At 42.7% G+C, this 16,289-nt stretch overlaps 1 protein-coding gene across 1 annotated transcript in view; it reads left to right on the forward strand.

The window, feature by feature from the left end:
• The window catches only part of LOC122556926 (HAUS augmin-like complex subunit 3), a 115,794-nt gene extending 101,509 nt beyond the window's left edge, over positions 1-14,285 (forward strand). The window contains exons 9-11 of the mRNA XM_087974612.1: positions 6,453-6,521; positions 12,048-12,108; positions 13,124-14,285. Of these exons, the coding sequence (XP_087830738.1) occupies positions 6,453-6,521; positions 12,048-12,108; positions 13,124-13,209 (216 nt within the window). The 3' untranslated portion in view covers positions 13,210-14,285. The remainder of the gene's footprint in view (positions 1-6,452; positions 6,522-12,047; positions 12,109-13,123) is intronic.
• The last annotated feature ends 2,004 nt before the right edge of the window (positions 14,286-16,289 follow it).

Here is a 16,289-nt window from a genome sequence, read left to right on the forward strand (position 1 = left end):
ACTCCCTCAGAATCTTATATGTTTCAATAACAGTACCCCTCAATCTTCTAAACTCTCATGAATAAAGGCCTAACTTGTTTATTCATTCATGCTAAGTCAACCCCTTCATCCAAGGAATCAGCCTCGTGAATCTCCTTTGAACTGCCTCCAATAGCAGTATACAGAGGAACCTCGATTATCCAAATGACACGGGTGGGGAGTATTTTGTTCAGATAATCGAATGCTAGATAACACAGTTTAGCCAAGCATCAGGATCATGTGATCTTGTTCGGATAATCTGAAATTCGGATTAATTGATGTTCAAAAAATCAAAATTCCTCTGTACACCTTTTTTATACTGACACCCTGTACAGTTGTAATGGGACTTACCTATTTTTAAAGTCTAACCTTGAACAATGAAGCCCAAAATTCCATTTGCCTTCTTAATTCTTTATAGCACCTGGATGTTAACGTTTTGTGTTTCATGCACCAAAACTCTCTGCATCGCACTCTCTCCATTTAAATAATAGTCTGCCTTTTTATTCTTGCTGTCAGAGTGAATTACCTCACATTTTTCTACACTAAGCTGCCAAGTCTTTTCCTACTCTGTCAACCTATTCATGTCCCTCTTTCAGATTCTTTATCTCCTCATCTTAACATGCCCTCCCACCTATTTTTGTATCATCAGCAAATTTGGATACATTGCATTTTGGCCCCTCCTTTTAGTCATTAAAGTCAATAATAAGTAATTGAAGCCCTACAACTGATCCTGTGTAATCTCTTTTTACATGGCATGTTATTGAATGTCTTTTGGAAATCCATATACACTACATCTACTGGTTCCCCTTTATCAACTCTTCCCTTTTGCAAAACAACGGTGATTCTGTTTGATCCCATTAAGCTTTTCTAAATATCATACTGTTACTTCCTAAATAATTGGCTGTAGCATTTTCCCAGTGACATATATTAGGCTTTCTGGCTGGTCGTTTACTGCTTGTTGTCCCTTTCCCTTCTCAGACAGGGACATTGCATTAGTAGTTTTCCAATCTGCTGGAAGCATCTCCCCCTCATCCAGAATCCACTGAGTTCTGGAATCTTTTGAGCAAAGCCTCCACTTTCTCTGCAGCTACTTCCTTTAAACTTGGATGCAGGCCATCAGGTCTGTCATTAATCAAACTACTAGTTCGTCAAATACTTTGTCCCTTGTGACAGAAACAATTCCAAAACTTTTTCCTGCCACAGGGACCTTGTTATCTTTGGAATATTTCTATTCATCCTCCAGCATGAGGATGAATGCAAAATGCTTATATAAATTATCTGCTATTTTCCCTGTTCCCCAGTCACATCCTCCAAGGCTCTCACACTCACTTTTGCTACCTTCGTTGTATATGTCCACTGTAGGCACGGTGATTCAGTGGTTAGCGCTGCTGCCTCACAGCACCAGGGACCTGGGTTTGATTGATTGTACCCTTGGGTGGCTGTCTGTGTGGAGTTTACACATTCTTTCCCTATCTGTGTGGAGTTTACACATTCTCTCCCTGTCTGCATGGCGTTTACACATTCTCTCCCTGTCTGTGTGGCGTTTACACATTCTCTCCCTGTCTGTGTGGCGTTTACACATTCTCTCCCTGTCTGTGTGGAGTTTACACATTCTCTCCCTGTCTGCGTGGAGTTTACACATTCTGTCCCTGTCTGCGTGGAGTTTACACATTCTCTCCCTGTCTGTGTGGCGTTTACACATTCTCTCCCTGTCTGCGTGGCGTTTACACATTCTCTCCCTGTCTGCATGGAGTTTACACATTCTCTCCCTGTCTGTGTGGGTTTCCTACGGGAGCACCGGTTTTCTTCCACAGACCAAAGATGTTAGGAGGGTTGGCCATGCTAAATTGCCCATAGTGTCCAGGGATGTGGAGGCTAGATAGATTGGCCATGGAAAATGCAGGGGTTTAGGATAGGGTAGTGGGTGTGGGTCTGGGTGGGATGTTCTTTGGAGGGTGGGTATGGAATCGATGGGCTGTTTGGCCTGCTCCCACACTGTTGGGCTTCTGTGATTGTATCAAAACTCTCGCTGTTTGATTTTGTATTTCTTGTTGACTTACTTTCATTATAGTGTACTTACACTTCATGGACTGCAGTGGTTGAAGAAAGAGCTTAGCACTATCTTCTTCTGGAGATGGGCAATAAACTCCAGCCTTGCTTCTCGCCCATGAATGAACTGAAAAAACATGGCCTCATGCTTTGCCACATTGAAACCCATCTGCCACAATTTTGTCTCTCCATTTAATCTATTGTCATACCTAATTTTATGTTCCTGTCTACACTGTTCACTGTGCTACTCATCTTTGTGTCATTAGTAAAACCTGGCTTTGTGGCCGTATACTGTGTAAAGTCATTAATTAATGACTCGAACTGGGCTCGTTCTGTGCTGTGTCATTCAATGATTCCATCTAATAGCGAAGGACTCCTGGAGGCAGGGAACGATTCTGGTCTGAACAGTAAAAATCAGGTTTAGAAGAATAATCGCGAGCTGAACCAGTACTAAAATAGATTGATACATTTGCAGAGGCTTTAACACAATCAGAGAATTCAGTTGCCTTGATGATGGTCCCTAAAGCTTTGTCTGTGTGACTTACGACATCTTCCTTGATTATGTTAGCAAACACAGTTGGAGCCAACTGATACATTTTGTACTGGTACCTGAACCAGCTGATGACAGAGTCCTTGCTCTCAGCAGTGTGGTACATATTGATTAATATATACTGTATCAGTAATTAGAGACAATATGAGCATGTTGGTACCAGCTCCTAAATAGATTAGCTTGTCAATTAAAGACCTGTTGTTTTTCATTCATCTGTTGGTTATTTTATTGACATTATCATTGGGGAAGGAGTCATTGATACTGCAGAATGTGGATTCTGGATTAGTGGTGCTGGAAGAGCACAGCAGTTCAGGCAGCTTCCAAGGAGCTTCAAAATCGACGTTTCGGGCAAAAGCCCTTCATCAGGAATAAAGGCAGTGAGCCTGAAGCGTGGAGAGATAAGCTAGGGGAGGGTGGGGGTGGGGAGAGAGTAGCATAGAGTACAATGGGTGAGTGGGGGAGGAGATGAAGGTGATAGGTCAGGGAGGAGAGGGTGGAGTGGATAGGTGGAAAAGCTTCAGGGCAGAGGAAATGACCTGGGAGTTGCAGTGGGAGAGGGACTCCCTGAGATTTTTGTGGAGAGAGGAGGAAAACTTCTTCAAGGCAGGCATCCTTGCAAGAGGATTCACAGTAGGGTTAAAATCAACGAGGTAAAAACAATGACTGCCCGAAACGTTGATTTCGAAGCTCCTCGGATGCTGCCTGAACTGCTGTGCTCTTCCAGCACCACTGATCCAGAATCTGGTTTCCAGCATCTGCAGTCATTGTTTTTACCTCGATACTGCAGAATGGTCTATCGGATGTCTTTGCAGTTAGAATTGTGGAATTTAGATTAGATTAGATTAGATTCACTACAGTGTGGAAACAGGCCCTTCGGCCCAACCAGTCCACACTGACCCTCCGAATAATAAGCCACCCTGACCCATTTCCCTCAAACTAATTGACCTAACACTATGGGGCAATTTAGCGTGGCCAATTCACCTAACCCGCACATCTTTGGACTGTGGGAGGAAATTGGAGCACCCGGAGTAAACCCACACAGACACGGGGAGAATGTGCAAACTCGGCACAGACAGTCACTCAAGGCTGGAATGGAACCTGGCACCCTGGTGTTGTGAGGCAGCAGTGCTAATCAGTGAGCCACCATGCCATCAAGTTGTACAGTTGTACAGCATGGAAAGAGGCCATTTGCCCCATCCAGCCTGTGCTAATTTAGTCATCCTCTCTCTACTCACTCTCCCAAGCAATATTGTTTCTCGGTGACTATTTATCCAATTGAAACTTAATCTATTTCTGCCACCTTTTCGCGCATCACACACCATAACAGCTTGTAGCCGAAGAAAACTCTTCTCGTCTCCTCTTATCTTCCTTTGCCATTTACCTTAAACCTGAGTCCTCTGTTTACCGAACCTCTTGCCACACCTTCACCTGATTTAAGGCATCAAAGTTCCGACATCCTTCCATCTATGAAAGGCCGTGGACATACTGCAGACATATCCATTACAGAAGAGCTGTCTTCATATAGCACCTGTTTACTGATGGCTAAGGAATCCAATCCTTGACAGGCAGGTTCTACCAGAAGCAGTGACCAAGTGTTGTTGAGAATTGTTGTTTTCGGTGTTTGGTTTCTGTTGCGAAGTTCCTTGGTCATCACTCAAGCACACAAGAAGTGTTGCCGTGCTCCTCTGTTCACACCCAGAGGCAACTGCTGATGTCTAGGGACTTCCTGTTAAACTTGCAAGTGTTCTTGAAGCAGCACTATTGGCACTCCACTGACCGCTTGGCTCTGGTTATCTCAATGGTTTGTGATTTTGAACACACCTCTCAAACCTCCTCACTTTCTCTGCTCTAAGGTGAACACTACTGGCTTTGGTAGTCTTTCCAGATAACTTCCCTCATTCCTGTTACTGTATGGGTTTATCGTACCAGTGAAACCATCTCTCTGCGATGGGGAACCCATTCATTCCCATTTCACCTGGTGCTGTGCCTCGTGACTTTCTGAGCAAGTCATTGGAAATTTGTAGTATGTAAACTGGACACAAAGATCATGTGCCAAGTGAAACTCAGCAATTTACAAAGGTATACTGGTCATAAGGCCTAACTGGTCCATGTCTCTCTCAAAACTCCTCTCATCGGTAATCATTAATCAGTAACCACCAATGTAACTGAAATAAGTCCATCACCATTTATTTACAAATGCACAGTACATGGACCCTGACCAGCTAGCTCAGAGTCAGTCCTTAGGGTGATGAGAGTCCCTGAGACTCCTATTTATATCTGTCAGCCAAGGCTCCCTGACTGGCTCCAATCAAGGACCTCGCATTCAATGAGATCCACTTGGCCAACCTTTTTCTAATCACTACAGTAATCCTCAATTCCCTTCTCCTCATATCCTTATCTAGCCTCACCTGAAATGCATCTAAAGCATGTGTTTCATCGATTCCCTCTGTTAGTGCGTTTCACAGTCTCTCTGCTCAGTGAGTTCCTTCCTTTAGTAATTGATCGTAGATGTGGGTATCACTGACTGAGCTAGCATTTATTGCCCATTCTGATTGCTCTGTGAGCAGCCTTCTTGAATCACTGCAATTCTTGTTGTTCAGGCCCACCCAGTCCTTTTGGAAAGGGAGTTCCAGGATATTTGCCACACTGAAGAAATGGTGACATAGTTCCAAATCAGGATGGTGAGTAACAGGACAGGAACTTGCAGTTGTTGGAGTTCCCATGTGTCCGCTGCTGTGCTCTGGGTGGTAGAGGCTGTGGGTTTGGAAGGAGTGGATGGTTATGGATGTGGTGCCAATCAGGCAGGCTGCTTTGTCCTGGATGGTGTCAAGCTATTTTTTGGAGCTACAACCATCCAGGCAGGTGGGGAGTATTCCATCACACTCCTAACTTGTGTCTTGTGGACAGGCTTTGGTGAGTCTTTAAGGTGAGAAGGGAAAGATTTTAAAAAGACTTAAGGGGCAACCTTCTTCATGCAAAAGGTGGCGGTGTATGGAATGAGCTGCCAGAGGAGGTGGTGGACGCTGGTACAATTACAACATTTAAAAGGCATCTGGATGGGTATATAACTAGGAAGGGTTTAGAGGAATATGGGCCAAATACTGGCAACTGGGACTAGAATTGTTTAGGATATCTGGTCAGCATGGACAAGTTGGACCAAAGGGTCTGTTTCCATGTTGCCCATCCCCATGATTCTACGAATCTGGAGGTGAGTTTCTCACTGCAGCATTCCTAGCTTCTGACTTACTGTTGTAGCCACTGTAGTTCAGGTGAGTTTCTGGTCAATGGTAACCCCAAGGATGTTGATAATTGGGGATTCAATGATTGAGTGTCATGGGGCGATGGTTAGATTCTCTCTGACTGGAGTTGCTCATAGCCTAGCATTTGTGTGGTGCAAATGTTACTTGCCACTTGTCAGCCCAAGCCTGGATATTGTCCAGACCTTGTTGTATCTGACCCAATAACTCCTTGTGTGGTTTGGTGTCATGTTTCGTTTGAAAGTGCCTTGGGATTTCTTGTTATGTTGAAGATTTTATATAAGTATAATTTGTTGTTGCACCTTAGTCTCCTCTTCTGCACCATGTTATGGTTAGCAGGGTCCCACAGATGTCATTAGGAAGCTATTGATACCACAGGGCCATGTTACTAAGGCTCCTTATCTTAAGCAGATGGTCACTCAGAGGAGTTCTGTAACTTGGCAGCTGGTGAGGAACTGAGTGGCAGGTGGGAGGTTAGCCTTTCTCTGGCCTGGTGAGAAATGGGTTCAAATTGCTGCTGTTACCTTTTGTTCTCTCTGAATGTGGTGGTGCTGATCTAATTTTTAAGTTTTGTTCAGTTGCAGGATCTCTGTGCTGGCCTCCACCTTCTGCATCAGCTCATGATGGATCTTCATGCTAAATTACAGGCAAGAATTTCATTAGTTAAACAAAATGTCCTTTTATCTGCTGTTAGTTAATGGTGCCAATTGCTCACCAAGCCTGTCCCAGATAGAGCAGAGCCCAACATAGTAATGGAGCTGGTTAAAAAAAAATGACAGAGTACCTGCACATCAGGCAAATGTACAGGAAGATCCCATTATGTAATGCAGAACACTGAAAGATAATGTGAAGCCTAATTGCATTTCTTTTAGATAAATGGTTGCTTCCCCTTTGTAAATTCCACCCATTACTGAGTTAGGATGGGGCATTTTTTTTAAGCTTAATAAATCTTTGCATATTTGATTTTGGAGACACGTGCATTTGCAGAAAGAGGCCATTTAAGTTTGCTTTGCCATTCAGTGTGAGCATGGCTGATCTGATAATCTTCAATGCCACTTTCTGCCCTTATTCATATCGCCCTTGATTCCCTAAAAGTCTGCCTACCTCAGCCTTGAATATACTAATGACCTAGCCTCGACAGCCCTCTGCAGTGAGAAATTCCAGAGACACAGAAGAAACTCCTCCTCTTCGCTCTTAAATAGGCATCTGCTTCCCCTGAGATTAAATCCTCTGTTCCTAGGATTCTCCCACAAGGGGGAAAACGTCTCCACATCGACTGTGTTAAGTACCTGAAAAATCTTATCTGTTTTCATAAGGTCTCCTCTCATTCTTCTAATTGTCCTCGTGCCTGCCCCCACTGCCAATATATCTTACCTTGGATAAGGGTATCAGAATTGCTCACAGCCTTCAGCTGTAGTCTGACCAGTGCCTTATATAAGTTTAGCAAAATCTCCCTACTTTTATACTCCATTCCCTTTGAAATAAAGGTCAATGTTCCATTACCCTTCCTTGTTAGGCACTGAACTTGGATGCTAGCTTTTAGTGATTTATGTACAAAGACTTTCAAATCCCTCAGTTTCTTGGCTTTCTCCAGTTGTTCCACATGCACCCACCTTCATATCATGTTCCTAAGCATGTTGAGTTAACAAAATCTGTCTACCACAAATTAAAAATGAGCAATTGATCCAGCATGAACTGTTGTTTGTGGGAGAGAATTCTACAGTTTTTGTTGCCTTGGAGCAGTATGTACTGCAGGTTAGGGTTGAGTTGTGGTGTTGGCCGCACAGCAGGTTTGTGATGCTAACAGCAGAGGTTCAGTTCCTGCCCTGAATCCTGCAATCTCTCCCCTCGCTTGATGTGTGGTCTCCCTCAGGATAAACCACCACCAGTCATATCTCTCCCTCTTTCTCTCTCTCTCTCTCTCTCTCTCTCTCAAGTAAGAGCATGGATCAATGTGCAGGTGGGGGAGGGAGTGGGTGGTGGTTAGGGGAAGGCAGAGGGTGTTGACGGCAGAAGTCTGGTATGACACATCCTTGTGGCTGGGAACCTATCTGAAGCCAGTTGATAAAATCCCCTAAGGTAGGACGTGGAGCCAATCCACCATGGTCCCCCTCTGATTTTACTGCTCCCTTCCCTCTCATGATCTGTGATTGAAGCACCACACAGAGAAAGACATTCGGTGATACGCAGGGGCTGGTTCTGTACAAAAACAAGCAATATGTTCAAGTCATGTGCCATTTTTTGAATTAATCAGGAACCTACATTATCATTTCCCATGGGAATGCATTCTCCAATCAGAGTTGACTTACCAGCCAATCAGCAACATTTTCTCCTGCAGAAGAAAGTGATAGAGTCATAGAGATGTACAGCATGGAAATAGACCCATCGGTCCAACTCAACCATGCCGACCATATATCCTAACCTAATCTCGTCCAGTTTGTCAGCAATACACCCATATCCCTCTAAACCCTTCCTATTTATATACTCAACAAGATGCTTTTTAAATATTGGAATTGTCCCAGCCTCCACCACTTCCTCTGACAGCTCATTCCATGCACACACGATCCTCTGCGTGAAAAGGTTGCCCCTTAGGTCCCTTTTATATCTTGCCCCTCTCACCCTAAACCTATGCCCTCTAGTTCTGGACTCCCCCACCCCAGGGAAAAGACTTTGTCTATTTATCCTATCCATGCGCCTCATGATTTTATAAGGTCACTGCTCTGCTTCTGATGCTCCAGGGTAAACACCCCCAGCCTATACAGCCTCTTCCTAAAGCTCAAATCCTCCAATGCTGGCAACATCCTTGTAAATCTTTTCTGAACCCTTTCAAGTTTCAAAACATCCTTTCAATAGGAAGCAGACAAGAATTCAATATTCCAAAAGTGGCATAACCAGTGTCCTGTACAGCCGCAACATGACCACCCAACTCTGATACTCAATACTCTGACCAACAAAGGAAAGCATACCAAATGTCATTGTCACTATTCTATCTACCTGCGACTCTACTTTCAAGGAGCTATGAACCTGCACTCCAAGGTCTCTTTGTTCAGCAACATTCCCAAGGACCTTACCATTAAGTGTATAGGTCTGCTCTGATTTGCTTTTCCAAAATGCAGCACCTTGGGGATCCTTGTGTTTGGTCCTGTGATGAAGCTGCTCCTTTCACAAAGTTGTGTTGTCCTTGTTTTTTTTCATAAGTGTTTTATGATATCAGATCCGAAATATCTGGCAATGAAAGGGGAGTGGCCAGTTCTCCCAACTCAGCTTTCCTCTGGTTTGGTTTATAGCAGGCTGGCTATTCAGAGCAGTCAGTCAGTCAGTTTTGAGGCTGCTGGTCCAGGAAACAACTACATGGAAGAAGATGTTCCATGCTGAATCCCTCTGCCATCTCTCTTTCTCCTGTAAGACCCTGTGTTTGATTTTACCTTTTGTGCCAAGGGGTGTTCATAGGGATTGTTGCAGGAATTTGGAACAGCGTCATTAAGGTGGGATAGTCTGTTGGGTTTTGGATAGGTTAAGTTATTAGGTATTCTGTTCTCTTTTGTTTGTTTTATGATTCAGTATGTGGATGTACCTACTAGAGAAGGTGCAAAACCTGACCTCGTCTTGGGAAATAAGGCAGGGCAGGTGACTGAGGTGTCAGTGGGGGAGCACTTTGGGGCCAGTGACCATAATTCTCTTAGCTTTAAAATAGAGATGGAAAAGGATAGACCAGATCTAAAAGTTGAAGTTCTAAATTGGAGAAAGAACTTTCAAAAGCTGATTGGGGGCAAATGTTTGCAGGTAAAGGGATGGCTGGAAAATGGGAAGCCTTCAGAATGAGTCCAGAAAAAGTATATTGCTGTTTGGGTGAAAGGGAAGGCTGGTAGGTATAGGGAATGCTGGATGACTAAAGAAATTGAGGGTTTTGGTTAAGAAAAAGAAGGAAGCACATGTCAGGTATAGACAGGATAGACCGAGTGAATCCTTAGAAGAGTATAAAGGCAGTAGGAGTATACTTAAGAGAGAAATCAGGAGGGCAAAAAGGGGACATGAGATAGCTTTGGCAAATAGAGATAAGGAGAATCTAAAGGGTTTTTACAAATACATTAAGGACAAAAGGGTAACTAGGGAGAGAATAGGGTCCCTCAACGATCAGCAAGGTGGCCTTTGTCTGGAGCTGCAGAAAATGGGGAGGTACTAAACAAGTATTTTGCATCAGTATTTGTGGAAAAGGATATGAAAGATATAGACTGTGGGGAAATAAATGGTGACATTTTGAAAAATGTCCACATTACAGAGGAGGAAGTGCTATATGTCTTGAAACGCATAAAAGTGGATAAATCCCCAGTATCTGATCAGGTGTACCCTAGAATTCTGTGGGAAGCTAGGGAAGTGATTGCTGGGCCTCTTGCTGAGATATTTGTATCATCGATAGTCACGGTGAGATGCCAGAAGACTGGAGGTTGGCTAATGTGGTGCCACTGTTTAAGAAGGGCGATAAAGACAAACCAGGAAACTATAGACTGATGAGCCTAACCTCAGTAGTGGGCAAGTTGTTGGTGGTAATCCTGGGGGACAGGATGTACATATATTTGGAAAGGCAAGGACTGATTAGGGATAGTCAACATGGCTTTGTGCGTGGGAAATCATGTCTCACAAACTTGATTGAGATTTTTGAAAAAGTAACAAAGAGGATTGATGAAGGCAGAGCGGTAATTGTGATCTATATGGACTTCAGTAAGGTGTTCGACAAGGTTCCCCATGGGAGACTGTTGAGTAAGGTTAGATCTCACGGATAATAAGGAGAACTAGCCATTTGGATACAGAACTGGCTCAAAGGCAGAAGACAGAGGGTGGTGATGGAGGGTTGTTTTTCAGACTGGAGGCCTGTGACCAGTAGAGTGCCACAAGGATCAGTGCTGGGTCCACAAATTTTCATCATTTACATAATTGATTTGGATGTGAGCATAAGAGATATAGTTAGTAAGTTTGCTGATGACACCAAAATTGGAGGTGTAGTGGAAAGTGAAGAAGGTTACCTCAGATTACAGCAGGATCTTGATCAGATGGGCCAGTGGGCTGAGAAATGGCAGATGGAGTTTAATTCAGATAAATGCAAGATACTGCATTTTGGGAAAGCAAATCTTAGCAAGACTTATACACTTAATGGTAAGGTCCTAAGGAGTGTTGTTGAACAAAGAGACCTTGGAGTGCAGGTTCATAGCTCCTGGAAAGTGGAGACATAGGTAGATAGGATAGTGAAGAAGGCGTTTGGTATGCTTTCTTTTATTGGTCAGAGTATTGAGTACAGGTGTTGGGAGGTCATGTTGCGGCTGTACAGGACATTGGTTAGGCCAATGTTGGAATATTGTGTGCAATTCTGGTGTCCTTCCTATCGGAAAGATGTTGTGAAACTGGAAAGGGTTCAGAAAAGATTTACAAGGATGTTGCGAGGATTGGAGGATTTGAGCTTTTGGGAGAGGTTGAATCGGCTGGGGCTGTTTTCCCTGGAGCATCGGAGGCTGCGGGGTGACCTTATAGAGGTTTGTAAAATCATGAGGGGCATGGATGGGATAAATAGACAAAGTTTTTTCCTTGGGGTGGGGGATTCCAGAACTAGAGGGCATCAGTTTAGGGTGAGAGGGGAAAGATATAAAAGAGACCGAAGAGGCAACTTTTTCACACGGAGGGTGGTACGGAATGAGCTGCCAAAGGAAGTGGTGGAGGCTGGTACAATTGCAACATTTAAAAGGCATCTGGATAGGTATATGAATAGAAAGGGTTTGGAGGGATATGGGCAGGTGCTGGCAGGTGGGACTAGATTGGATTGGGATATCTGGTCGGCATCGATGGGTTGGACCGAAGGGTCTGTTTCCATGCTGTACATCTCTATGACTGTATTTGGTAGTCTTGCAAATAAATTCTGTTTTGTTTAAAACTAAGTGTTTGGAGCAATTGCATCACTCCTGGAATATTCACATTACACCTGCTCAAAACAACGAGCAAAGTTAGGGTCTGGGCTACTTTCCTGAATTGTTTTGAGGGGGTCTGGCCTGGTCCAGATGCATTCAAGACATTTCAGCAACTCATCTCTCTTCGCTGAAGTAACCCATTACGTATTCAGTCACCAGCTCTTATCAGCAATGATAGTATTGTGGTTCTGATCAAGGTTTCTGTTCTGAATTCCACAGGCCCATCACCTCTGGAAGCTATTCTGCACAGTTGAGCTCCGACTGATCCCCATTTTGGCCGGTGAGCATGGAGGTGTTGTCCGTTCGAGTGTCATATGGTGTTCATCTCTTTATCACTTTTTTAAGATTTGATCTTCCTCTCTGCCTGATCTTCGTGGACAGAGAAATAACTCCCTGAGGCTTAAAGTAAATGCAAAATACGGAAATGCTCCAAAGAGGAATCATATTGAAACATTAACTCTGTTTCTGTCTCCTTGGATGCTGCCTGACCTGCTGAGTTTTCCCAGTATTTTCTGTCAGTATTTCAGAATGCATTGAGCCTGTTCTGCTGCTAATCATTTACACCATAGCTGATTTGTATCTCTACTTTGCCTCAGTTCCATATCCTTGAATGCTGGGGAGCAACTTAGTCAAATGGAAAGTTGCCATTATACCACAAGAAGGTTGTTCACAATTTTGAAGGTGAAGACAAAGCAACAAATCATTGCCAATACTTGATCATGACTAACCTGATCAAGAACCATCTTTAACATTAGGAGAATGAACTTTGAAGTTTCAACTCCTTGAAGCCACATTGATGCAAATGATGGACAGAATGACGTTGGTTAATTTTACTTCATCCTATATTACATGAATCTAACTACATTAAATGCTGAAATATCTAAGGTCACATTGGTGATTCGATACAACTGTATTGATGGTAATTGATGGACAATGGGGAACATTCGTCAACAGGTCTTGCCAGAGACACCCTCCTCTTATGAAAAAGGAAAAACAACGAAAGGAATGAAGGGATTTGGGGATGGTGTGAGAAGATCCCTTTGAGGTAGAAGATCAGCCATGAATCTGGTTGATCTAACACAGCAGGCTAGAGCATTCAAATCACCTACTCTAGTTCCTATTTTCCTCGATAAATCCTATCAAAGAATTCCATCCTAAAGTAAAGTAAGGATACAGCAGTTTGAGGTGTTTTTAGAACATGAAAAGGTGCTATACAAATGCACATCTTTTCCTTTCTGAAAATGTAAACTATAAATATTAGGTTCAGTGATAAGATGTGTCTTGTTTATTCACAGTGATGGAAACCTTCAGAATACATGTCAACAAAGAAGATCTGAAGAGAACATCTGAACTCCTCGGGGTATCCAGATTAGTTTTGTAATGCTTTTTGAAGTGCACTGTGCGGTGGATAATTGAGTTTTTCTCAGTGTTGTTCACTGATGTTGCACTGATTTATATTGACAGTTCTGATACCATGCATATCATAGTGCCACATATCCCTTATCTAAGTTGGCCAGTTATTTTCTGGGCATAATGTTTTCATGGTATAAGTAAACGCAATCTGAGGTGGCTCAGAGATTACTTGGCCAGTGACCCTGTGGTTGAAATGTGCTCTTCACATTTAGCCAACCTGCAGCTCCGATACAACCAGTGTTTGAAGACTACTTTGTGCTTGTAATAAAGTATAATGTGCCTGTGTGCATTGGCTTAAAAAGCTAATATTCTAAGGGCATAACATCTGTGCATTCTGGCTGTACTATATTTAATACCTGCATGTAAAATGTTACAATTTTGACTCAACCTTTTCATATTGGATTAGTAAGGCTTTGTGATAACACCTTAAGATCGTTAATTATAGCCTTGCCTCATAAGACAACCTGCCTATTCCAGATAATAGACTATAAACATTCTCTAAACTGTCTCCGACGCACTTCCATCCTTTCTTAAATAAGGAGACCAATATTTTGTACAATACTCCAGATGTGGTCTCACCAGTGCCCTGTATGTTTGAAACATAATGTCACTATTTTTGTAACAAACAAGAATAGAAATTGCTGGAGAAACTCAGCAATGGCCATCATCTGTGGAGAGCAAATAGCTAACATTGGCTCTCATGTGATCTCAGCGTGGACTTGCAATTTCGAGGTGCGATCCCACCATGCTAAGCACTAAAAAATTACTGTAATGTTTGAACTTCCAGCTTTATTTTGTTACTTTCAGCTTATAACTAAGAAGGTCTACAATATGTAACGTTTAACCTTATTTTGTATATTGGACACTATACTATAATTACTGCCATGTTTAACTTTTAATTTGTTCTTTTTTTCTACCTTGTTCTTAAGATTCTGACCCTAGGTACTTGGACTAAGATGGTGCCTTGTGTGATCATATTATATAGTTGCCATTGTACTCCTGTACTTTTGTACTTGAGTAAACATGACAATAAAATCAAAATCAAATCAACATTTCGGGCCCAGTGACCCTTCTTTAGAACTGGCTTCAGCCCCTCCTTTTGTATTCAATTCCCTTTGCAGTAAATGATGGTGTTCTATCATCCTTCCTGATTACTTGCAGTACCTACATGCTAACGTTTCACGATTCTTGCACAAGCACACACATCTCTCTGGATCTTGGAGCCCTGTTATCTCTCCCCATTTAGATAACGTGCTTCATTTTTATTCTTCCTGCCAAAACAGTTAAGTTCACATTTTCCCACTCCATTAATGTATCTTTTCTTTTGTAGCCTCCTTGTGTCCTCTTCACCTACTTTTTCACCTTTGTATCATCAGCAAATTTGACAACCCAATCCTCCACCTCTTCACGTAATTATTTAAATTAGAATCTACTGAGATCCCAGTACTGATTCTGCAGCAGACCACTCATTCAAAAAATCAATCATATTATGGTCACTGCTACTTAGAGTCACCTTCACTATGAGAAACATAGAAAATAGGAGCAAGAGTAGGCCATTTGACCCTTCAAGCCTGGACAGCCATTCAGTATGATCATGACATCATCCAACTCATTCCCCGTTCCTGCTTTTTCTCCACACTCTTTTATCCCTTTAGTCCCAAGATCTATATCTAATTCCTTGAAGATATTCCATGTTTTAGCCTCAATGGCTTTCTACTGAAAAGAATTCAACAGGCTCTCCATTCTCTCGGTGAAGAAATTTCTCCTCAACTCAGTCCTAAATAGCCTCCCCTTACCTCTTAGACTGCCTGGGTCTGGGAACATCATTCCTGTGTTTACCTTGTCTCTAAAATCCCTTTATAGGTTTCTGTGCAATTCCCCCATTCCCCATCTCCCCTTTTCTAAACCCCAGCCAATACAGTCCAATAGATCAGGTGTCAGCCCTGCCATTCCAGGAATGAGTCTGGTAAATCTTTGATGCAGAATGAATCTTCTTGCTATGAAGACCAACAGTGCCATTTCCCTTCTTCACTGCCTACTGCTCCTGCATGCTTACTTTCAGCGACTGGTGTACAAAGACATTAAAGTCACATTGCATCTCTCCTTTTCCCAATCTATCCCCATTCAGATGATAATTTGCCTGCCTGTTTATGCTTCCAGAGTGAATAACCTCACATTTATTCTCATTATACTTCAATCTGCCATGCATTTGTCCTGTCACTCAACTTGTTCAATTCACACTGAAGCATCTCTGCATCCTCCTTACTGTTCACCCTCCCATTCAACTTTGTGTTGTCTGCAAACTTGGATATATTTCATTTAGTTCCCTCAACTAAATCTATGATATATATTGTGAATAACTGGGGTCCAAGCACTGATCCTTGTGGTTTCCTCCCAGTCACTGCCTGCCACTCAAAAATTACTTTTATTCCCAACACTATGCTTCTGTCTGCCTGCCAGTTTTCTGTCGACATCAGTTCACTAGCCCCAATCCCAAGCATTTTAATTTTACATTCTGGTCTTTTATGTGGGACATTATTGAAAACCGCCTGAATGTATAAGTAAACCACATCCACTGGCTCCCCCTTATCAACTCTGCTAGTTACATACCCACAAAGTTCCAGTTGATTTGTCAAGCATGATTTCCCACTTGTAAATCCGTGCTGACTCAGTCTGAACCTGCCACTGTTTTCCAAGTGCTCTGCTATTAAAACATTTATGATGGACCCTAGCACTTTTCCCAACTACGGATGACAGACTATCCAGTCTATAATTCCTTGCTTTCTCTCTTTGTGGTATTAGATTAGCTACTCTCCAGTCTGTAGGAATTGTTCCAGAGTCCACAGAATCATGAAAGATGACTACCAATGTATTCACTCCATCTGGGACCACTTCCTTAAGGATCGTAGATTATCAGATCCTAGGGATTTTTCAGCCTTTACTTTCCCTGATACCATTTCCCTACTAATACTGATTTTCTTCAGTTCCTACTGTTCACTAGACTCTGTATTCCCGAACATTTTTGGGATGTTATTTGTGTTCTCCTTT

This window comes from Chiloscyllium plagiosum, unplaced genomic scaffold (genome assembly GCF_037043375.1).
Source record: "Chiloscyllium plagiosum isolate Xiang-an unplaced genomic scaffold, Cpla_swu_hap1 HiC_scaffold_2, whole genome shotgun sequence".
Lineage (NCBI taxonomy): Eukaryota > Metazoa > Chordata > Chondrichthyes > Orectolobiformes > Hemiscylliidae > Chiloscyllium > Chiloscyllium plagiosum.